The following is a 25,608-nucleotide window of genomic DNA, read 5'->3' as shown; positions in this document are numbered from 1 at the left end:
CTCTAAGAATTTACACATTACTGTGAAGTTGGTTATGTGTAGTGTAGTGAGTTTTCATTCTCAAAATTTACATGTTACTGTGAAGTTGGTTATGTGTACTGTAGTGAGCCTTCATTCTTAGAATTTACACATTACTGTGAAGTCACTGAGAAGTTGGTTACATGTATTGTAGTAGTTTTTATTTTTAAGATTTAGACATTACTGTGAAGTTTATGTGTAAAGTAGTGAGTCTTCATTCTTAAAATTTACATGTTGCTGTGAAGTTTGTTATGTGTACTGTAGTGACTCTTCATTCTTAGAATTTACACATTACTGTGAAGTTGGTTATGTGTACTGTAGTGACTCTTCATTCTTAGAATTTACACATTACTGTGAAGTTGGTTATGTGTTACAGTGTGCTGTAGTGAGTTTTAATTCTCAAAATTTACATGTTACTGTGAAGTTTGTTATGTGTACTGTAGTGAGTTTTCATTCTTAGAATTTACATGTTACTGTGAAGTTTGTTATGTGTACTGTAGTGAGTCTTCATTCTTAAAATTTGTGATTTGGTGATGTACGATGCTTGTGATATAGTAAAAAAGAGTTTTGGGTTATTTTAACATCATATCTAATAACGAAAACACTTATAAAGTGAGGAAAATGAGTTTACTAGTATGGTGATCTAATGCTATCACAACAGTAATTCAGACAATCTTGACATCACAAAAATAACTCAGAAAAATAACGATGTAGATAAATTTGCTATCCAATACTTAATTCCAATATGTGCCCATACTATGGACATCTATTCATTATTTGGATTATTACGTATTTTGAATATACAATTTATTTTAAAATATTACTCAATTAAATGCATTTTGTTTCTTAGGTTTACATTTGATATCCATTGTTTGAACTGTTTCATTAGATGACACATTACGAACTTTTAAAAGCAAAAGATGAATGAACGGTACTGATATATGTGGCACGAACTGACCAAGGGTAAATATATAGTACTGATATATGTGGCACAAACTGGCCAAGGGTAAATATACAGTACTGATATATGTGCCACGAACCTTGAGCTTGCCAATGATAAATATACAATAACTAGTATAACATCTCGTCAAACATGATGGGAAACAATTAACGAAAATTATATAATTTAACTAAAACGAATTTGTCTGTACTTCCAAAATGCACCTACTCTTCACTTATTTCATCAGTCTCGAAGTAATTCTTTAATCACCACAAGTTTAGTAAAAACTATGCAGAAAAATGAAATGTTATCATAAACAAAAGTATGTGTGCACTCTAAAAGAGACTTAAATAGCACTCTTAAACCTTTTCACTGTATTCTAGATCAGGAAGTAGAAAACATAGTGAGGTCAATCCAACACAAATTTTCAACTCTTAACTGTACAAAAAATATTTGATAGCAATAATTTATTTTTCTATATGTTTTAAGGCCAAATAAATAATAGATGTGTTAAAATACCAAAAGATATTCATTAATTAGCATTTATTCACCACTTAACACTTTTTAAACACTGACTCAATAACGTTAGTAATAGTAGACCTATTTGTAGTCTAATTTAAGCATCAGGCCTAAAACATAAATGTAAAGTAAGGCTTAGATTAAACACTACTTGGTAAATCTTATTTTGCTGTTATATCACTTAAGTTATAAAAAAAATAAAGAATAGAAAACCAACCTTTCTAACAAATCAACTTGAATATGAGCATTCAACATAAACACCATAATTGGCCAAAGAATAATCAGGTGACAGTTTTAGCTTAAAAAGGGGGGCATGAAAGCATTCTTGACAGAGTGACAAAGGGAAGTAGCCTTTTATAGTTAGTGATGATACATCTACCTTGAGCTTGCCAAGGATAAATATACAGTAATGACACATCTACCCTGAGCTTGCCAAAGATAAGATTAAAGTAATGACACATCTACCCTGAGCTTGTCAAGGATAAATGTACAGTAATGACACATCTACCCTGAGCTTGCCAAGGATAAATATACTGTAATGATACATTTACCCTGAGCTTGCCAAGGATAAGTTTAAAGTAATGACACATCTACCCTGAGCTTGCCAAGGATAAATATACTGTAATGATACATTTACCCTGAGCTTGCCAAGGATAAGTTTAAAGTAATGACACATCTACCCTGAGCTTGCCAAGGATAAATATACTGTAATGATACATTTACCCTGAGATTGCCAAGGATAACTATACAGTAATGACACATCTACCCTGAGCTTGCCAAGGATAAATATACAGTAATGATACATCTACCTTGAGCTTGCCAAGGATAAGTTTAAAGTAATGACACATCTACCTTGTGCTTGCCCAGCTGGCTGCTGAATAATCTACTGGTGTCATAGATAAGTAGGATTGAGATGAAAGTCTGCTGGACTGAAGTGAGGGTAGAAAGAATGAATTAACTGGAGATGGTGTCTGAGGACTAGGACTCAATGGCTCAGTGGATTTGGGAACTTGCATCTTAAAACCTATATCTGAGTAATATACAAAATAAACAGTGAAACTACAGCATTTGACATCAAGAGCTTGGTTGACTCTATTAACATTTTAAAAAGCTTTATATAACAAGAATTGTTTATAAAAATTAAACTATAACCAAATGTGTAATTCTTTCACTTCATAAGGAACTTCAGGTTAATTGTATTTTTCAAATTAAAAGTTACAGTACTTTAAGTGATTTTTTTAAAATGAAATACAACAATACCTGAATTTTAAATTATTATTTGCTCTTTAAGCACACACAAAACCTCAGCTTTCAAAACAGCAACAAGTGAAGCATTGAACAAATAGAAAATGTACTGACCATTTTCTGTACAAGCTATATTCAAATATAAATATATAACCCATGGCTAAAGTGATAGATTATATTTTGGAAAGTTTAGAATGAACTGCAGTGGAAGGTTTGATGAATCAAAACACTGTGAGAAAAAATCTCTTATCTGTACTGGATAGTTCCAATGTTAGTCATATCTAGTTAAGAAACTAAAAATAAATGAAAATACTACAGTATGTTTATACATATATCATCCTTGTTTTCAAAACTGATATGATTTTTCATACATTCAAAATCTAAGAAATGATTAAATTTGTCATGTAAAGTTAATGTATTGGAATTCTGTTTTATGTAAATCAAGTTACAAACACTGAGTAATACTACCAATGAAAGAATGTTATATATCTTGAAAATCCTTTATCCAAGAAAAGTATAATAAGAATTAAATTCATATGAAATATCAATATGAGGATGATTGGTCTTATTACACAAGCAAGGAAGACTAGAAATTTATTTTAAACTCTACAGATTAAATGTTTGTTTTATCTCAAATGGTAATCACATAATGTTTAATATCTGTAATTCCAAATATATTTATATATCTTTTCTCTTACCTTGATCAGAAATACCAAGCAACTTTTTGAAAGGTGGGGTAACATATACACAGTTCTGACCTAACACTTGCCACAAGTACACAGATATACTGAACACTGCATTTGTGATGAATATCAGGCCCAAGAAAAATTCTGAAAATTTTCAAAAGTAAAAACTGGCATATATTGTAAAATGTTTAATTGCCAAAAATTTTACAAATTTGTATACATTAAAATATGTTTATTGATAATAATGAACCTTTGAAGAATGCTTATCAAAATCAATCCTATAAACTGCAAAATTTTACAGTAGTTTAACTGCAACAAAGAAGAAAATCCTGCTACCTTTTAAAAACTGATTTTGATAAAAAGAGTTAGCACGAAGGATCACATATAAAGTGTAATAGGCTTAAAATGAGACCCAAAACTCAAGCGCTTTCGAATAGTTGACTATTCTTCTTCAGAAGAACAATGAAGAATAGTCAACTATTCGAATGCACTCGAGTTTTGGGTCTTATTTTAAGTCTTTTAAAAATTGATTTAGTGCATTGTTTTATTTGAGTCTATAACATTTATACTGAATGTAGATTGGTATAAGATACAAATATTTCATTAAGGAAATTTCTGATGTATCTTCTGATGATAGAATCATCATCCCCCAAACCTAGAATTTCTGCTAAGGTGGTCATCACATTTACAGAGAAATATGACCAGAAATTATGTGTGGTATTCCTGGTCTAAAGGAAAAGTGGTACACAAGAAATCATCCACATGTAACAAGAGATTTGGTGACGTTAATGTTAATGTGAGGACACTTGCAGAGGAAAAGAAATGAACAAGTTTCATCCACAAAACTAATGCTTTATTTCATGTACAATGAGTTTTCAGGATAAGAAAATGAAATTGAAGTAAATTAAAACAAAGTTAAAAGAAATTATGCATGATCAGCAAATAGAGTAGTAGTAAGACAATGATGAGACTTGCACAACAACATTTTAGATCTCTTACAAAGGTAAATGGCCCTCTCTTCAAGGTCATTCAAATTTTCCCCTAAAAGTCCCAAAACTGCAGATCACAAGCACACTCTCCTTATAGCTGATTAATTAAAAAAAAAAAGCCCTGGTACGAGAAAATATCCCATGAAACAGTAAATAAGTTCCTGGATTGGTAAAGCTACAAAAAGTAACATCTCAATTTCAATTTATCACTGAATATACTATGTTCCAAAGTCAAAACATAGAGAAATTTAATAATTTTGCATGTAATAAATATATACTATAGTAGAGTAAGATATCTTATGTTGGGGCATATAAGTTGACTCACCATATAAGTCAAACCCATAAATCTAGGCTAAAAAATCCTGTAATCTTCTGATCAAAGTCATATAAGTCTACCCCAAAAATTATACAGAAAACACACAGTTGTTTGTCTTTTTGGCAAATTTCCCAACTTGAATCTTGAATTCTGCTTTGAATCTCATATGTTTTGGAGGCATTTTGACATTCAGCTGTTGAATATATCACCAAAATGACAACCAGAATGTACATTGCAACCTTTATACAGTCATTTTCTAGAATTTCAAAACAAAGGCTCTGCATAATTCATTCAGCCAAGGTCAGTGTGTTGTAACTGAAATACAGTTTCTCCAGCATCAGGCTCGACTTCTCTGAAATTCCAACAAAAACCTTCTTTGATACGTTCATAGTGTTTCAGCAAGGCCACTTTTAACTGTCGTAGTCCAGGGCATCTTGTGACGTCATGCCTGCATATACTTGTAAGCCTTTCTCTGTGAGAAGATGGCTGAGACAGACTGTCCAGTCACCTTTTCTTCCCAGTTCTGACTTTGGGCAAAACTTTTATATCTCTCCAGGAAAGCATCCAAGTCATCTTTCTGTTCATCAAACTTGGGCAGCTTGGGTTGGCTGGCCCTGTCCTCACTGTCATTCTTGGTTTCTTCTTCTTGTTGGGCAAGCTTGGTGATCTAAATTTGTGTTTTTATTCTCTCTATTTCCAGTCTTTCCCTTCTCTCTTTGCGCTCTTATCCTCTCTATTTCCAGGCTCTCCTTTTTCTAATTTTCTTCTTTTAGTATTTCTTCCTCTCCTCTCTGCCTACTTCTCTTCTCTCTAGTTCTTGTTGTTATTTAATAAACTCTCATATTTCCCCATCTTTGAACCCAAGACACTCACCTGTTTCTATCCATTTTTCAAAATCTGTTGGCATAAATACATAGCATGATTGTAATCTTTACACTATTTTCACCATCACTACAATTGAGCATATACAGGCCTACTTATTTCCACTACCATTCATGTCTTCTTCTATTGCCATTTACCACTGTATAATCCTGCCTGGCTCACCAAATGTCAGTTTTTTTTAGTATATTGTTAAGTGTACTTGATGTATTATGACAGACAAACCTTGATTGTTATCCACACGTACATTGTTTAGGTGTGTCAAGTTTTTATATGCCCTAATTCTTTACAGTAGATGTCTGTGACTTGTTGGCGTTAACTGAAAGTACATAATCCACTTGTTTTAAAATAGTATATGTATATATATTCAAAAACGTCACATGTATGTACAAAAAAATACATTACACTATTGTTCACAGTAGAATCTATAGCTTTAAATAATTCACCTGTTCATCAAAAGACCACACAGGCTGGTTCAGTAGCTTCAGAGCCCAATTGACAAGACAAATTATTCTTTTCTACTCTTTTATTACAATAGAATCAGTGAATAATTCACTTATATTACCCTGTTGGTTACCACAGCTGTATCCAGAACTTTAAATAATTGTCTCAATTTCATCAAAGTCCACACAGGTACTTTAAAACACCCTTTGACAAGGCAGATTATCATTTTCTTATTCCTGTTGTTACAATACCTCTGTGAAACTCACTTCAGATATTGTCCGTTACTACTAAACTAACAATCATGCAGTCCAACTTCACTTTCACTAACTTAACTTCTTCTCACTAACTTTTGGTTACCACAGTTGTATCCAGAGCTTTAAGTAATAGTCTCATTTTTTGGTCAAAAGTTCATACAGGCTGGTTCAGTTACTTTAGAACCCAACTGAAAAGACAAGTTATTTTTTCTATCTCTATTGTTTCAATACCACTGTGAAACTCACTTTGGAATCTGTCTAATTATCTCAACTTCCTTTCTGTATCTGATAGTATTTATAGCACGCGGCAGAAAAATCAAGCGCTCTAGTGACAACAATATTAAACATAAGGAGAAAACTTAGAAGCTTTGAGTAAGATGACATCAACAATATTATGAAAGCCTAGTAAAACAATTAAACTGCATCACAACGTATGAATGACTCGTACAGAGTTATGTGTCAAAACCTGTCCCAACTATTGCTTTTAAAATAATTAACTTTTAACACTATTGTTATGAAAACTAAATAATCATTGTATATTAAATCACTAAATAAAATTAATACTTAAGACAAACAGTCTTGTATACCCAACATTGGGTGGGAATGTGTACAGATCTGAGTACCTATTGGAAATACATTTTCAAGTAAGGAAAATGTTAACTTCTGAAACAAATACTCACTTCTGTACACAGATATCTAGAATACTATGTTGAGATGATTAAGGGACCAATGCAGAGATTACCTATATAAGTTCCCTTCAGAAAGTGTCTGAAGGAAGCCCATGGGATGTAACACTTGATGGCAGGGGCTTCAAAGGGGCACACTCATGGGAGATCATATCTTGTCTTATCCAGGGTGTACTCTTCACTCCTGAATAAGAAGAGGCTAAAAAGCCATAAATGCATTGCATGGATGGGTGGAATAGGTACATGATAATCAGAGTACTCCTACAAAACGCATGAGATGGCCAATGTAGTGAGGTTGGAGCTTGTTCAGACCATACGTTATGTACTCACCTTCTCTACGAACAGACTTGATGGGTCAAGACCAGTTGTGGGAGAAGGGCACTTGTAATATATATCCATGCTCACCTCCTCGACTGTAAATCAATGCCAGCTGCAGGAGAAAATCAGTGTAATGGAATATGTCATTATGGATACTTATATTACCTCTACTCTACCATCAATCACCATGGGCCCCTTGCCTGCTGTGGTAAAAGGGTGTGTGAGTGATACATCACAGTTGAATTGGGATTGGCTCATCTACTTAACTGTCAGACTCAATGCTAGCCTAAGGAGCAGGAATTGTGATAGAAAGGTATATATAAATGAGTGATATAATTACATGATCTAAAGTCCACTTGAAGATTGTGATATATCTAAAATATATGGTCCACCACCCCAGCAGCCAGGAGTTGGTAAATGGCAAGGGTCTCCCATGCCCCATTCAATGAGGAGGGGGGCTTGAGTAAAGGAGACCCAGAGAATGTGCCCAAATCTAATTTGGCCCCTCTGTCTCAAAAAGTCTTTTACTGTAGACAGTGCAATGGGTGATAGTGAAACCCTATTTTTAAAATCCAGCAACCACAGGCTAGAGACGTGAGAAGATAGACAACTTTGGTGCTGGTTTTTCCCCATGATATATGGAATGGGTAAGGTCAGGATCGGATAAGATATGTAACGTGGAAATATTTAGAAATACCACGAAGAAACTTCAAGTGGTCTTGTGGATCACCCCATCTCACATTGGGCACGTGTAGAGTCAGGGCAGATGGCATGAGCTCTTTCAGTCATCCTGGCTTGATGCAGAATTTTGGGTAAGTATACCCTGAGAGGCAGCACTAGCCACTTAGCGGGTTCCTATGTACAATCACAGATGGAGGGTGGATTGTAGAATGGGCATGAGTCTAAATCCCATCAGAGATGAGATAGTCAGAGGATGCAGATTGTGGGCAACAAAGAAGTGTGGGGTAGTCCTCATGCCAGGATGGAGAAAAGAGAGGAGACTCGAGAGAGCATAGAATCATCTGTCTCCACAAGGGCATATGCAAGACTTATGAGCTGGCAGATCCAACTCATAATGGAGGAGGAAGAGAAGCCCCAGTAAAGAAGGGGTCCCATGGTACGAAAGGACGGTGAGAGGAACTACAAATGGAGGAAGAGAGTGACAAAATACTGACTGGACCAGACAGGACATGAGATTAGAAAGTACACTGAGAAAGGAAATATAAGGAGGGGATATGGGAAAAAAGGAGTGACCACTGTCTCCTGCCATGAAATATGAAGGAAGGAAATATTGGTCAGGATGAAGGAGAAGGTATGTGTGGTTATGAGAAAGCAGGAGGAAACAAGGAAATATATATATATATATATATATAAACAGCAGCAATCATAGGCAAGTAGGAAGAAAACTAGATAATCTAGTCAGCCAAGAAGTAGGAAGAGGTGGGGGGGGGGGTGTCAGTGGATGAGGAAGGAAAGGAGAATAGTAGAAAATAGCCAGAGAAGAAATTATCTTGTGACATCAAAAAAGGCAGAAGGTGGTGTAAATGCCATCCAAAAACTTGAGACAGAATAGACATACAGTTCACAGAAGAACTGTCCTGTGAAAGAGGAGGTATAGGTTACAATGCAATGAAGTCAAAGGAAAAATGATGACAGTGAGATAAAAGTGATGGAAGTGGTGGAAGAGTGACAGAAGTGGGATAAAAGAACAGCTACAAGATCAGGGAGATGGACCAGATAAATCCCAGATAAAGAAATGTCTTATTCCGACAAATGGAATAAGCTAAAAAACTATGTTTGAACTATATCTACTATGAGCATATGTTAAAGTGTAAGTAACCACAACTGAATATTATTTACAATGTGTGACACATTATGGAGTAATTGATTACATCTAAATCTTATCTTCTAATTGTATGTGTGGGAGTAATTAACCAGATTAATTATTATAGTCTGTGTGGACATGTTAACAAGTAATTATTTCTATACATCACCATCAAAGTGTTACATGTTAAAGAAGAAAAAAACAATACTGAAATATTATATCCTATGTGTACATGGTAAGGAGTAATGAAATAGAACTAAACACGATTGTCTTAGTGGACATGTTAAAGAGAAAGGAACTAAATCAAATTAAGGAGTAATTAACTATGACTAAGCATTACCTACTATGCGTACATGTTCACCTTAGAAATACAGGCTGGTGGGATCCACCCAGCTCGTAACCACAAAAGTATCCATGTGAGTAATTATAATATAAAGCACATCTTTACAAAATTTTGCAGATTATTAGTAAACATTACAAGGTTTTCATAGACAAAATATCAGGTTTTTAAATTAACTCTAAAGATTTTTTTTAAAGATTTGCTCACGATATTTTTTCTTTCAGGATGTTGACTATCCAATATGAAAAGTGATTTTGATTTTAAGATTAAAAATACTTTTGTTTATCTAAGAACTGTCAAGTTTCATTTGCATAATCTCTATATCCTTCTAGATAATCCTCAAACATTTTTTAAATAAAACTATATTGAATCTGTATTTTATCAATGTTAATTCTATATGGTATTGGTCGATTTGACTGACCTTGTAACCACCATAAAAATTAAGAACTAAATTGAAATTACTTTTCTTTCTTGTTCTGGAATAACTGCAAATTGTAACAGGAAACCACAAATGTTTATTCTAAATAGCCTAACTCTTGTAGCAGTATATATCTATTTATATTTATTAATTCCTGTTTTATTGACCTTTGAACCGTGTCTGACTAAAGATACACTGACACAAGTTGAAAATCACAGGGTGCAAGTGCATCTCACGTTACCATATCAAATAGCGTAATACACTGTATACGCCATGAAGGTTTTTATTATTTTTCTTTCAATATGCTACCTAATAAGTTCCTATTTTTTTACATTTTAGTTACTTTTATAACAAGACATAGTGAAAACAAATGAAAAATAAAAACCTCATAATTAAAAATCAAATACTATTTTTATTTTGAGTAAAGCTTTATATTTCATCGGTTATTTTCTTTACTATAACATTATACTTGATTCTCCAGGTTGTAGGAAAGTAATCAAAGTATAAAGAAAATAAAGGTTGCAAATACAAAATAAAATGTACAGTATTGTTAGTATTGGTCACAAAATTACAAAGTACTTATGGTCAGAGTTTACACATCACATCTTTTTACAATTATTTTCTGTAGTTATTTTATTGCTAGCAGATGGTTTAGAAACTAGAAAAAACAAAATGAATTGTCCTGTCTGTCCTTTTCACTGTAGGTTTATTCTACTGTTAGCAGCTGAAGTAAAAACCTGCCAAATATAAAGCAATAAATCACCATTCTTGTTTAGGTGTTACTGTGCTTTGAGTACTTTGACACTGTCAATATCAAATAAGCTTTTGCAGAACAATTCCCAGAACTTTCCCTCCTTTGAAAACACAGTGGGGTAGGACTTATCAACTTGTTAGCAACTTAATGGTTACAACAACAATTGTCTAAAGTACTATAAAATGTTTATGCTATGGCTTTGTTGAAAAAGTCTGGGCTGATCCAATAAACTTGGTAGGTATTTGAATGTTGGTCGACAAGTGGACGTTTCCTACGGAGTCTATTTGATCACGGCTCTGAAAACAGTGGGGTACGATTTATTGGCCTGTTTACAAAGTACAGTAGTTGCAACAAGAATTTTCTAAAGTAATATATAAAAGTAAGAGAATATATTTATGATATGGCTCTGTACAAAGTTGTACCCAATCCAATAAACTTATGTGGTTAGGATTTGGTGGTGGTATAGGTGTGAAAGTGCTTTGAAACATCTTGTTTCCTATTTTATCATACTTACACAGAAACCAATAAATGCTTAGTTTACAATATTTTAAAAAGTAAAGTGAGGTTTCGGTTACCATACATTACATATAAATATATATTTTTGTAGACTTTATTTATGCTTTTTTTAATACCAAAAAATTCTAACTGACTTAGATTGATACCACAAAAATCTACTGTACTTTACCAGGCTTCCTAACTATGCTGTATTTGGGTCTAGAAAAATTAATCTATGTTTGGAAAATAGCATTGATCATAATACTTCAAACTCTCCAACAATATAAGAGCTTTTCTCTCATAAATAACTTAGAAAAACTAACAGAATTATGTACAGGAAATGTAAAGCTTTTGATTGGTTATAAAGTTATAGGTATAAAAAACCAGGCATAGATAAACAAGTCGTCTCAAATGATGAAGTGGTGGGTGGAGCTAATATGGCGGATTCGACAAATATTATGATATCTCAGCAAATAGAAAAGGTAGGAGGTTCATATTTTATAGTCCAGTTTGCCAATATTGGAAATTTGAGTTTATATTTCATATGAAACTATAATCGTTGTATTGTGGGCATTATAAAATGAAATCTGAGCAAACCCAGGAGATGGCATACCAGCGTAACACACAAAAATCAACATTTAGCACTTTTTTAATATTTATTTAAAAAATAAGAAATTAAATAATGTATAATACTAAAATTTGGATTATAATCTATGATTTGATACAAGTTTACTGACATACGTTCATAAAATAGTTGTCCAATCAATAAAATATTGAATGTAAGTCTACAAATGTGATGACATACCCTCTGACCCCTACCCACCTCGATAGGGTTAAGGAGTTATGATCTATGATGAAAAATTACCTTCTATATGACATAAGGAGTAAGTTACTAGGAATAAACATAATATTCTGTGTATTATATATTAGGGAGTAATGAACTAGATCTAAACATTACCACCGAAATGTAAATGTTAAAGAGTAAGTAGCTATGTCTAAACATCAACAATTATATGTACAAGGAAAGGAGCACTGAATCATGACCAAACTTTATAGTCTATGTGTTACATAAGTATTAGTTAACTATGTCTCACATAATCTCCTATATGTACACGTAAAGGAGTAAGAACAAGAAATTTTCGTAAATTATTCTGTGTGAGGAACTTCATTACCCACATAGCAGAGATAAAGTTCACACTGATTTGTGAAATCATATTAAGTATGTTAATTGTGATTATTTTTTTTGACTTTCCAATTTCAATTTAATTGTGTGTCTCAGCAAACTCAAAAAACGTCTGAATACAACTGTGTTGAGGAAAAGAATGATGATTTTCATGCATGAATGTTGAGGGAGTATTTGTACATGAAGGTGTGTCACACTTATGTTGGTGGAGGATTTTGCTACATGATACATCATCGTGTAGTAGCACAAGTTCACATGGACACACAAGAAATTAAGTGGGAGTTTTCATAAATCTGGTGGCATGCAAGTCTCTCAGGCTGAATATGCGAATTCAAGAAGAATTAGCTATCTGTGTACAGAGGTGAGTATATGTTTCGGAATTACCAGTCTTCACGTATGCTACATAGCTGTTGATTGTGTTTGTAGTTCACCACTGTTAGGTTATTACTGCTTCTTAAAGAATAGTTTCCCAACATCTCTAGGACAAAGTCAAGCAGAGCCTTGTATACTTTGGCCACACCCTGACATCTAACCTTTGGTGTTGCCAAATTGGCAATTTTGTTACATTTTGTAACATATGATGATATCAGTAGAAACTTCTAAGTTTTTTGCCATGTGAATAGACTGCATCTTCCTTGCTTCTCCTCCTATACAAACACTTGGGTCACATAATTTTTTATCTCAGAGACTGATGAAAATGTATATTCATGTGAATAGACTGCATCTTCCTTGCTTCTCCTCCTATACAAACACTTGGGTCACACAATTTTTTATCTCAGAGACTGATGAAAATGTATATTCATGTGAATAGACTGCATCTTCCTTGCTTCTCCTCCTATACAAACACTTGGGTCACATAATTTTTTATCTCAGAGACTGATGAAAATGTATATTCATGTGAATGGACTGCATTTTCCTCTATGCAAGTCAAAAGTTTGTAAGACTTAGCAGCATGATCAAAAATTACACTGATTTCTTCTCTGTATTGATCAATATCAAAATGCAAACTTGCCTGTATCTTCAAAGTTTGAAAAATCACATATATTAGCTAAGTCCATCTCTCCACTCGATGTGACACCAAGGAACTGGTAATATGTATTTGCTAAATAATAACCTTGGTCATTCCATATTGCTTGTATATGCCTTGCATCAATTTCTGAGGTCCTTAATGCCCTTATGGTCAAAGTACGTCCAGAGAGGAAAAAAACAACACTAAAGATCAAACAGGAATTTCTTATCTCTTGTCTGTATACAGTATTAACAGTGCCATGACTTGGTCAAGTTGATTTACACTCAGCAGGTATACATCATAATATCATTGCTCTTCATTAAAAAAAAAAATATATATATAGCACAATTAATCTTTCAAAGTCGACCTTTTTTCTAAACTGGCTGCTAATCAAACAATTATTCTTCATCATAATACTATTATATACTTATTAAATTTATTTCAAATAATTTTATGAATGTTTTCCAAACTTTTATGTCCTTTTAAAACAGGTGAATATAACTGCTTGAACTTCATTTTAATTTAGTATAGCACAAACTAAAACATGGTTAAGTATCACATCGATGATAATGCACACTTCCATGCTTACATTATACTGACATTTGTGGACCATTCATCAAAAATTACAATAAAAGAATAACTCATTAGAGTATAAATCCTCCTTGTCATATTACATCTTTCTAAAAGAGTATAAATTCTTCTCATCATATTACATCATTCTAAAGAATATAAATTCTTCTCATCATATTACATCATTCTAAGGAGTATAAATTCTTCTCGTTATATTACATCATTCTAAGGAGTATAAATTATTTTTGTCATATTACATCATTCTAAGGAGTATAAATTCTTTTTGTCATATTACATCTTTCTAAAGAGTTGAGATTGTTCTTATCACAATAAAATTTGTCTTGCTAGACTATTCTTGAAATATGTAAAAAAAGTTATGCTACTAAATACTGTTGAATTCTAGTGTCAAATGGTTTCTTAATGAATACTGTTAAATTCTACTGGCAAGTACTTTCTTACTGAATATTGTTAAAATATTTCAATGTAGAGCTACTAGAAAAAAAATTCAGAATTATCTATTTTTTCCTGTCTTAAAATTATCTATTAAAATATATATGATGCTCCAGGAATGTTTTGTTCAACAAAGTATTGAGTATCTGATGTTATGAAGCATTAGCTACAAGTTCTTTGGCTGCTTCATATAAAGGTAGACCCTTTGTTAACTACTGTAATTAGAAGTTTCACATTTCCTTTTAATCAGTATAATCTCTAAAGAATACAAAGAACTTTACCAACTTGAAGTTTATATGTAATACCAGCCTTTAACAGGTTTAGTTTACTATGCAGGATAAAAAGTCAATTTGTATATAATGTAATGCTTTAACTCTTTCATTACTGACTCGAGATTACACCGCCCACCAGTTTCCATATTATTGCTTTTAACATGTTTTGTGTATCTTTACAAAACATTTCAAGTTTTTAGTAAACATTAAGTCTTTGATAGATAAAAAATCAGAATTTATAATTATTTTTACTAAAAATTTGTCTGTGAATATGTGGAGTCTGAGTGTTCACTGCTACAATTGCAAAGCAATTTTCATATTAAGATTAAAAATACTTTACTTCATCCAAAAATTTTCAAAGTTCATTTACTAAATTTCTAAAACCTACTAAATAAGTATCAAACATTTTATTTTCCAAAAAACTTTATATTTTATCTTTTATTTTCTCTACTATAACTCTATATGGGGTTGACCAATTTGACTGACCTCATAACCACCATAAAATTTTAAAGGTTATTTCCCTTGAGGTTTTTACTTTTAACCCTTTCACACCTGTTTATTTAATGTTAGTGGCTGAAGAAACCTGCCAATCATAAAGCTATTAATCACTACTCCTGCCTTTTACACTATTTACGTTATACTATAATTTGACACCATCAGTAGCAAATAAGTTCGTATAGTGCAGCTATCAGAATTTTCCCACAGAGTTTATCGTATTCTTGTCTCCAACAACACAGTGGAAGAGAATTTATCAACTTGTTTATAGTACAGTGGTTGCAACAAGAATTGTCTAGACTAATAAAAGTGTGATATGGCTCTGTACAAAGTCTAGGCTTTGGTAGGTATCTGGATGTTAGTTATCCTCCAGAGGTGGTTGGAATTTACTGGGATAGGTGTACAAAATATGTTTTTATATAAACATCATTACTATTTACTCATCAATTCTTTATTTTTGTTCTTTTTCTTAAAATATAACATAATAAATAAAAAGAATGATTTCTAGTACTTACAATGTTATGAAATTGATGTGTAAGCATGCACCATACTTTCTAAGCCTCGTTTATTCTTTTTCTGGCTTTCTAACTCAGCTATATGTGGGTTTAAAAATATCATTTCTGTTCAGAGCAGTGACTTACTCAACAGACTTCAAATTTTCCACTCATATACAAGTTTCCCCTTGAAGCAAATTATAAATGACTGTTGGATTTAAGTAGTTTGGAATGTGCTCTTTCTATTGGTTATATACATGCACACCCTAAACCCTCTAAACCTGCACCCTTATAACCTGTCAGTTGAGGGAAGGTTAACAGATTTAGTTTACTGTAGAGAATAAGAAGTCAATTTCTATGTAATGTCATGCTTTTACTTTGATACAGTGTACACAATTAATTGGAATAAACAAACATAATCAACTTACCTATATACCATAACACAGGTACATCTTCACAGAAATAGCGAGAAATAGATCCTAGTTTACTAAAGGAAGAAACATTATGATACATATGTTAGTTACTTGTGTCCTTATAAGAAATAACCATACAAATATCATTTAACACTTCAGAAAGTTTCAGAGATCCTGTTATTTGAGTATTCAAGTTACAAGGATATGGTGTCCTTCAACATCTCCTAATTAAGGATTCAGATTGGACTTTACAGCATTAACACCAACATCATTGGTATAGAAAGTTAATTTTGCTTTATAAAAATGAGTTGCATATGGTAATTTAGTGGCATATATGTGAAAATCAAGCCATAGTGCCATGGGCAACATAATCATTATACATATATATATATATATATATATTAGATTCATAGCAAGTTCCTTATCTGACATAAAATGCATCAAAAGTTCTTTATATGGCAAGATGTTTCTACAGCAATATGCTCTGAAACAAAACCCCAAGCCAAACATGAGTCATAACTCATTAATAGTGTAAAGGCCATGTTTATGAAACAGACCCCCCCCCCCAAAAAAAATACATTGTAGTAAAGCTTAACCTATCTCTGGGTACCATTAACAAGACAATAAAGCATCATAAGCTTCAAATCACACTTCACAGCTGTCTTCAATAAGAAGGCAGCCAAAGAAAGTGGAATTCCTTTCAACAACATGGCCGAACTTACCAAGTATCATGATGCAACTTCAATAAATTATTGTTCTTTTGTTCTGTTAAATCATTGTTTCGAAAGTCTATGTTCATGTAGAATGAATTTTCCGTAAAATGTAGGTCAAGATAACTTTGGCTTTCTTCCCAAAAGTAAATTACAGTGAAAATTGAGATGTTGGGCAACAGTGTGAAATAATGGCCATCAGTTTTAAAAGCATTTTCTAAACTGTGATTAATCGTCAGCACGTGTGATGCACTCATGTACCCTGAAAGCATTCATTTCATTTTGACAGGTGTTTGTCACATAGTAATTCAGGGCTTGATTTTAAGGAAATTTTCAGGTTGTCCAGATGCTGTATTGGTATTCCAAAAAAAAACAAATAACCTCAAAAAAGATCCAATTATGACAATATTGTAGTACAAAAACCCTGAAAAAGACCCAATTACAAGAATTTTGATGTTTTTAATCATATTTATTCCTAAAACATACAATTAATGTTTACTTATCAATTTTGCATGTTTATTCAATTAATTTTTGAAGCCTTATTTCCTGGGAAGTTTTGTTACATTGGAAAAAATAAGCCAAAATGAAGCTAATGTTACATAGTATCCTAAGGAAACAAACAGTCAATTTAAACAGAATAGCAATCTTGGCCAATCTCGTCAATTTTTTCATTCTAGTCAGCTTGGCCTGCCCTCCAAGTACAGCCTGTAGTTAAGTAGGACTAGACTTGCATTGGAACTCTCAACATACTACTATACCATAATATGTACACAATGCCTGAGCACTGCATATGTACACACACATACTGCTGATATCTAATGTCATTCTTACTCATAGCCTGTTAAATTTATAGTTATTCTGTTTCACACTGATCAAAACTTTCGTAAAATTTGGTTTGCCGTTATCATTATTATGTTCTGTTTAATTTGTGGATTTTCACACTTTTCTCATGATAGCTAGGCCATCTGTATTTCCTAGACCCTATTGGTCATGTCTGTCTAACATTAGCTTTAGGCCTATACAAGCATAATCAAAAGGACGACAGTATTTCAACTGTGATGATTAATGATGAAAATTTTGAATCTGATTTTGTAAATTTGATCATTTTTGTTCCTATCAAAGGTTTATCAGTAAGAAGTTGAGACAGCCACGTTAGTTTTATTCTCGTAAGCATCTATACTAGAAATTAATCTCACTAAATATTTTTGTTATTGGCATTTTTTTTTTGCCAATTCCTGCATGCCTACATATTTCAAACATTGCACAATACAATGTGTGGAACTGTAACTAACTGACCTGTATACACTCTACTGTGTTACCACACATATCCATCCACATTCAGTTGAATTCCATACAAAATTTACATGCATAAAGCAACACAGAGGTGCAGTTTGTCCACGACAGAAAGTTTAGTGACTAAAACAGCATTATTATCTCATCACAAAAGCAAACTTTTCTAGCCCCTTTTGGGGAATTGTACGAAAGATATTTCTGTGGGGGTTCAAATTTTCAATTTTTGTAGTTAGGGAATTTACCAATGATTTTGGTAAAGAATCAGAGTCAACATTACATGTGTAATGTGAGCATTGTTAAGTATACAGTAGACTGTGATGCTATTTTGAGTAAGGGTCTGTTCCAGGGTGCTAGTTGCTGTCGGACAACTAGCAGGGTGTAAGTTGGTCATCCGAAAAAGTTTTTAGGCATCTCGGTCAACCTTGAGCCTTGTACTTAATGCATTAATATTTTTGCTGTACAGGTATATTCACATTAATAATGCTTAACAAGTGAAATTAAATATTCTTTAAATTTATAGTTTCAAACAAAGTCACACTGTCCAAATTCTTCCTTTTCATCCAAATGTGTAAAAACATTTCTAGATACAGTAATTAATTCCATCAATTACTGTTGGGGTTCCTATTACATTCAAAAAACACTTCTACATACTGTAATTAATTCCATCAATTACTGTTGGGGTTCCTATATATTACAAAAACACTTCTAGATACTGTAATTAATTCCATCAATTACCATTGCATTCCTATATATTTCAAAAAACTGTTCTAGATACTGTAATTAATTCCACCAATTACTGTTGGGGTTCCTATTACTTTCAAATAACGGTTCTAGATACTGTAATTAATCCCATCAGTTACTTTTGGGGTTCCTATTACTTTCAAATAACCCTTCTAGATACTGTAATTAATCCCATCAATTACTGTTGGGTTCCTATATGTTTCAAAAAAACACTTCTTGATACTGGAATTAATTCCATCAATTACTGTTTGGATTCCTATTACTTTCAAAAAACACTTCTAGATACTGTAATTAATTCCATCAATTACTGTTTGGATTCCTATTACTTTAAAAAAAACACTTCTAGATACTGTAATTAATTCCATCAATTACCATTGGGTTCCTATTACTTTAAAAAAACACTTCTAGATACTGTAATTAATTCCATCAATTACCATTGGGTTCCTATATATTTCAAAAAACACTTCTAGATACTGTAATTAATCCCATCAATTACTGTTGGGGTTCCTATTACTTTCAAATAACACTTCTAGATACTGTAATCAATCCCATCAATTACTGTTGGGGTTCCCATTACTTTCAAAAACACTTCTAGATACCGTAATTAATTCTATCAATTACCATTGGGGTTCTTATACATTTCAAAAGCACTTCTGGATACTGTAATTAATTCCATCAATTATCATTGGGTTCCTATATATTTCAAAAAACCCTTCTAGATATTGTAATTAATTCCATCAATTACTGTTGGGGTTCCTATACATTTCAAAAACACTTCTAGATACTGTAATTAATTCCATCAATTACTGTTGGGGTTCCTATACATTTCAAAAACACTTCTGGATACTGTAATTAATTCCATCAATTACTGTTGGGGTTCCGATACATTTCAAAAACACTTCTAGATACTGTAATTAATTCTATCAGTTACTGTTGAGGTTATTATATATTTCCAAAAATACTTCTAGATACTGTAATTAATTCCATCAGTTACTGTTGGGGTTCCTATTACTTTCAAAAAACACTTCTAGATACTGTAATTAATTCCATCAATTACTGTTGGGGACCCTATTACTTTCAAAAACATTTCCAGATACTGTAATTAATTCCATCAATTACTGTTGGGGTTCCTATTACTTTCAAAAAACACTTCTAGATACTGTAATTAATCCCATCAATTACTGTTGGGGTTCCTATACATTTCAAAAACACTTCTAGATACTGTTATTAATCCCATCAATTATTGTTGGGGTTTCTAAACAATTGAAAAGAAAATGAGTGATATTACTCAATTTTTAGGTCACTTCTTCACATAAAGTGTTTGAGTATGCAAAAACACAAAAAATACTCAGGATGGTGCAATATATTGGCCCAATGGATGGTCAACAGAATGAAAGGAAGTTTATGATTCAAGGGTTAAGTTTACAAAAATAAATAACACTTACATATCTATAAATAATATCACTGCTATTATGAAACTAAAAACTCCCCACAAAAGTGATGTCCTTGCTTTTTGTACAGCAACCTTGCGTGTTAAAATGAAGTCTGCCTTTTCAGAAACAAGAGATCTTGAAGAAGACATGTCTGTTTAGAAAAGGGAAAGATGTTTATTTGTTTACAAACTACATAAATAATGAATCAAACTGAAGACACAATGATTACTGCTTATGGATGAACTTTCACAAAGAAAACAACACACTTGTTAAAACATCCTTTGGTTTTTATATTACCACTGTTACAAGTACCACATTGATCAGGTACTTCTTTGTTATTTTCTCTCTGTACAATGAATTATGATTCTGAGGTGTATATGTATAGTCCAAGAACAATTTTTGGTTTTTTAAGTGAAGCTGCCAAAGCCTAGTGCGTTCTTATGGACTTTGATAGACAAACCTACTAGTACTAAAAATGTTTTTTTTAAAATATTCAACACTTTGCTTGTTTGTGCTTCTCAACAGTCAAATCTATTTCAATCAGTAATGAGCAGAATCACATTCACCTTCACAATTACAATAAGCCATGCTCTTATTTAACCTATACATCCCAACCACAGTGAAAAGGTTAAGAAAAGTTAGCAGCATCATCCAGACTTTTACAAAGATAATGATAGCATTTAAAAAACCACATTTGTTAAATGACAGTTTTTGAAAAACATTTCCACGTAAGGCATATTTTATTACATATTGTATCAAAATAGTTTATTTCCAGTGTAACACTATTTAAAATTAACCAAGACAAATTCAGACAGTATGTGTCACCTATAGTGCTGAATGTCCGAACATCAAGCACATGTGCATGGAATATTAGATACTGGATAATTTCAAAACCATACATTAAGCTTGGGCATGTTAAATGTTTAAAAGCACCAAAACATTTATTTACATGTCAGCTGTTTCCAGACACTCCATTCATAAGTATGTTAATGACAATGTTAGAGTCTAAAGTGTTGTCTCTATAACTACACAGTTACTCAAAAGCTTTGCAACCAATACAGGGAAACTAATAATCATAACTCATTTTAATTTTTAGGCAAACAAGTACTAAGCCAAAATAAGAACTTAGTGTCTAGTAGCCTCAACTTTAAATCAACATAAAACTTAGAATAATGTAAATTTATCTTGTTAAATAAATATTTTAATAATTATAACTTTATCTTCCAGTTTAAAAATCATTAGGAACGAATAAGAATAAAACTATTCATATAATGCAGTATAATTATTAATATTATTGTCTAACAACAGTTTATATTTTCTAAGTTAACCATGGTAATGTTTTATACTTATTATGATGTGTTATGCTTCAACTTTTACAAAAGTTGTGTAATGAAATGTTCAGTATTTTTTATATGAAAGGCAAATGACTTCTACTATAATATTCTATATTAAACAATGACAACCATGTAAATCTAAAGTAGTCTAAACAAGTCAAACAAAGTTAAGATAACATTAATATATTATGTAATATAAGTTTTAAGTATTGTAACTTTGACTTTCAAAGTTTTATAACCAATATAGAATAACTAATAAGATAATTCAGATCCTAATCAGATCAAATTAGTTTTATTATGGTGCCAACAGTATTCAAAGCCTCAACTGGAGGTATAGCCTGATGAAAGGCTAATTTGCTCCTTATTATCCATCTTCTAGGACTTTCGATAACATAACAATGTTTAGGGACAACAAGGGATCTATTGGTCCATCTAGGCTGTCCCATCCTCTGAACTAAACTAAAACTATTAAATAAAAAAATAAACAAACCTCAAAGCCAACCATTATCATTCATATATTTATCAAGTTTTCTCTTAAACTCACTCAAATTTACTGCCTCCACATCTGAAGGTAACCCATTCCAAAGGCCAACAACTCTGTTAGAAAAATAAAACTTTCTTAGCTAAAGATGACTCCTACACTGCCTACACTACCAGTTTCATCATTAAGTATGAAAAAAAAGATGATACATCAACACTATCAATTCTCTTAATAATCTTAAAACACCTGAATCATATCCCCTCTAACTCTTCTTTTTTCAAGAGAAAACAATTTTGTATATCTTAACCTCTCCTCATGTGATAACTCCTCCATACCACACACCATTCTAGTAACCCTCCTCTGAACCCTTCCAATAATTCAATGTCCTTCCTAAGGTAAGGAGCCTAAGACTGAACACAATACCCCAAATGTGGCCTAACCAGTGACGTATACAATGAAATTATGACTTTAGACTTGTATTCAATATTTCTGTACATACAACCTAAAATCCTACTTGCCCTACCATCAGCAACAGCACACTGCTTGGATGGCTTAAGAGACTGATCAACCACTACACCAAGATCCCATTCTTTCATAACCCTGTTAAGGTTATTCCCAAGTTCAGTAAAAAACTAAAGCTCCTTGAATGTTTAGTTGTTGGAGATGGTTTAGAAAACAGCTACTATTATTCTAGGTTAAAAAAGGTTATTATAAGAGGGATAGGTTAAAATTTCTTGAAATGTTTTCAATGGAGAGGTACATGTACACTCACGGGTACATGATTGATGTTTTAAATATTTTGTTAGAGGTTAGGAATTCATGGCTGAAGATGATGTTTCTTGAGGGAGTATGACTACAGGACACCAGCTATAGATATAGCAAATCTCTTACAAAACTCCAGTGAAAGCATTGTTACTTTTTAATAGGGTAGTCAGCCTATGGATTAGTTAACCTTCAGAAGTTAAAACATTGAAAGAGTGTAGGAGGAGACGAGTGTTTTAAGAGAATAGGGTTGACTTTTATGAAAGTGGTTTCTTTATAGTTTGTAATAGAGTAATAGTAGAAAATCAGATAGCTTAAATGGATCAAGTGGCCCTTATGAATTTGTTTTCATCATAAGTTAGCCACTCAGCAGAAGGCTTTAGGTTTTACTAACAAGAACCTGATATACAATTACTTACCACAAGCCAGAAAAACCCAAGCAATAAACTGGTTCACAGTTCTTCTGAATAATGGTAAGGTTAATACAAATACAAAATAATAAGTAAATTGTGTTATATACATAATATTATGTTATTAATCCTTTCTCTAATTTTAATTTGTGAATGTATGCTAGATCCTGTTTAAGTTTCACCAAGTTAGAAAACTCCCAGATTTTTTCTCTCTGTCCAATCCCTGCTATCAAGACACCTCTGATTATGGAAGAGACCCTGTGTTAATAATACTGCATAATAATAAAATTAATGTATATATATGTGAGAATAATATTATTAATTTTATTATGCACTTATGACAATAATATAACTGATATAACTTAAAACTATTATTGGCAAAACGAAAGGCCAATTGAATTTAAAAACTAGAGTCCGTGAACATTTAGGAGCATCTAACAGTAACAGAACCAACCATCCACTACTTTTAAACCCAGCCAATCATCCATTTGCTCACATTCTAAAACCACAGGCCACAATATTTCATTTAACGATTTCTCCATCATAACCATCGGATCTTCACACCTTGACCTCTACATTAAAAAAGTCTACTCATAGCTAAAGACCTCCCGACCCTTAACGACTCACAAAGCTCTTTATAACTAAAATTGTTCTAAATTTTCACACTTAACTCCATTTACCGTTTTTCTTAATAACTAACTAAACTAATGATTATGTTATTATATTATAATTTTTGTAATAATCATTTTTGTAACACAATTTTCAGATTTCTCTGAATATGGAATAAGTTATTCTGAAACGTTCGAACCTCGTATTGTCACTTGTAAGTAAAATATTTTATCAACCGTCTTATCTTCATTATAGAACTATTATACTAGATTTAAATTTTAATTAAGATACCTTTTGAATAATTCAAGATAGCTTCTAATGAACTGTCAAGGATATTTTCTGTTTCCTATCCTAATACTTCGGGTTAAAGTTATACCATCAAAATAAATTGATTTACTCTATTATTATTATTAATCTTACTATACTATAAAATTGATACTAAATCTTACTATTTTTGAAGAGCAGATAATCACGCCAAATGACAACGCCCTCTCTTCGTTTCAGAATGAAAAAAAATAGAATATAAGTTAAAAGAAAGGTAACATAGTTAAAGCAGAATTATGAGATAAGTTGAGTAAAAATTGATTAAAAGAAAAAGTGACTTAAGAATTGAAGGATGGAAAAGTTTGCGTTAACATACAAAGACATAACATTTTTTATATAAAATATAATAATTTTTGAAAAAGTGACACTAATAATTATCTGTTACTGTCAGAGAACAGTTATTTGTAACGTGTTTCACCTTTGGGTCGTTTTTGTTTTATTATTCGGAAAAATAATTCGAGATCCAGTCTACCAACATGACAGTTTTAATTTATTTCTTCTTTAACACTCGCAACAGCCACTTTCACTAATAAGCCTAAATTCATATATAAAATTTTCCAAGAGATAGTTCTGGAAGAACTGTAGGTGTGATACACTAACAACGTTTAATAGGATTTTCCATAACTATTGTAAGTGAGCCTAACTCAGAAATAAACTTACATGCGGAATTTCCTTACTAGTTATTCGATTAACTGATTAGACATAATAACCATCACCGAAAATCTTTTCCTAACATTTAATTCATAAGCGCATTGAATACTCAACTGAATTTTTACGCACTGATTATTTATAATCATAATGTACACTCGTTTCTACAAGTTCCACAACATTTTTAGATGATTAGATAATCAAGAACTTAATATGTATCGTAGGACTACTTTTATGACCTATGTAGATTTAATGTCATCATCAAGATTAACAGCTTTCTATAACACAAACAACTAATTTATAACATTGAATATATAGCTTACAACATTACCCTATTCTTGAATTACAAAGTTCTTTGAACATTTCTGAAACACAAATAAAACAATACACTAAACTATCCATTCACCAAGTCTTTTTGGTGATTTTCTTTTCCAAGCTGTATAGGCATACCTATGAGATGGTCTTTTGCCATTACTTTCTGTCCTTTGATTAGAGGAGTTTTCCATTGATTGGTGGTCAAGCAAATCTACTGGCGACTACCTTCTTGGTGATCCTATGAAAATGGTTTAGAAAAGAACTCTGGAGTTCTTCAACATGTTGGCTTTGCGCTGGCAAATTGTTTTCTCAAAGTTACCTAGTTGGATGTTCTTTCAATAAAATACTTTCAAAGACAACTACAGTGGATGTTCTTTGAAATGAACTGCCTGTCCATCTAAATTCTATAACCATATCAATGATGCTTTTCAGCACAACTTACAGCCTTTTCCACCATCTTCGATGACGAGGAACCCACTTTGAGACTAATAATGGCTGGAGACGGCTTAAATGGGCAATGAAGAAAAACTTAATAT

The 25,608-nt window shown here is 32.2% G+C and overlaps 1 protein-coding gene across 1 annotated transcript in view; it reads right to left on the bottom strand.

Moving 5' to 3' along the window:
• The window catches only part of LOC106464368 (transmembrane protein 209-like), a 70,974-nt gene extending 46,701 nt beyond the window's left edge, over nucleotides 1–24,273 (bottom strand). The window contains exons 1-5 of the mRNA XM_022392059.1: nucleotides 24,235–24,273; nucleotides 20,202–20,340; nucleotides 16,028–16,086; nucleotides 3,421–3,552; nucleotides 2,330–2,507 (exon numbers count right to left, since the gene is read on the bottom strand). Of these exons, the coding sequence (XP_022247767.1) occupies nucleotides 2,330–2,507; nucleotides 3,421–3,552; nucleotides 16,028–16,086; nucleotides 20,202–20,338 (506 nt within the window). The 5' untranslated portion in view covers nucleotides 20,339–20,340; nucleotides 24,235–24,273. The remainder of the gene's footprint in view (nucleotides 1–2,329; nucleotides 2,508–3,420; nucleotides 3,553–16,027; nucleotides 16,087–20,201; nucleotides 20,341–24,234) is intronic.
• Between the last annotated feature and the right edge of the window lie 1,335 nt (nucleotides 24,274–25,608).

The sequence above is a fragment of the Limulus polyphemus genome, unplaced genomic scaffold (genome assembly GCF_000517525.1).
Source record: "Limulus polyphemus unplaced genomic scaffold, Limulus_polyphemus-2.1.2 Scaffold1631, whole genome shotgun sequence".
NCBI classification, from domain to species: Eukaryota; Metazoa; Arthropoda; class Merostomata; order Xiphosura; family Limulidae; genus Limulus; species Limulus polyphemus.
The sequence above is the reverse complement of the archived record's forward strand: the minus strand, read 5'-3'. Positions and strand labels throughout refer to the sequence as shown.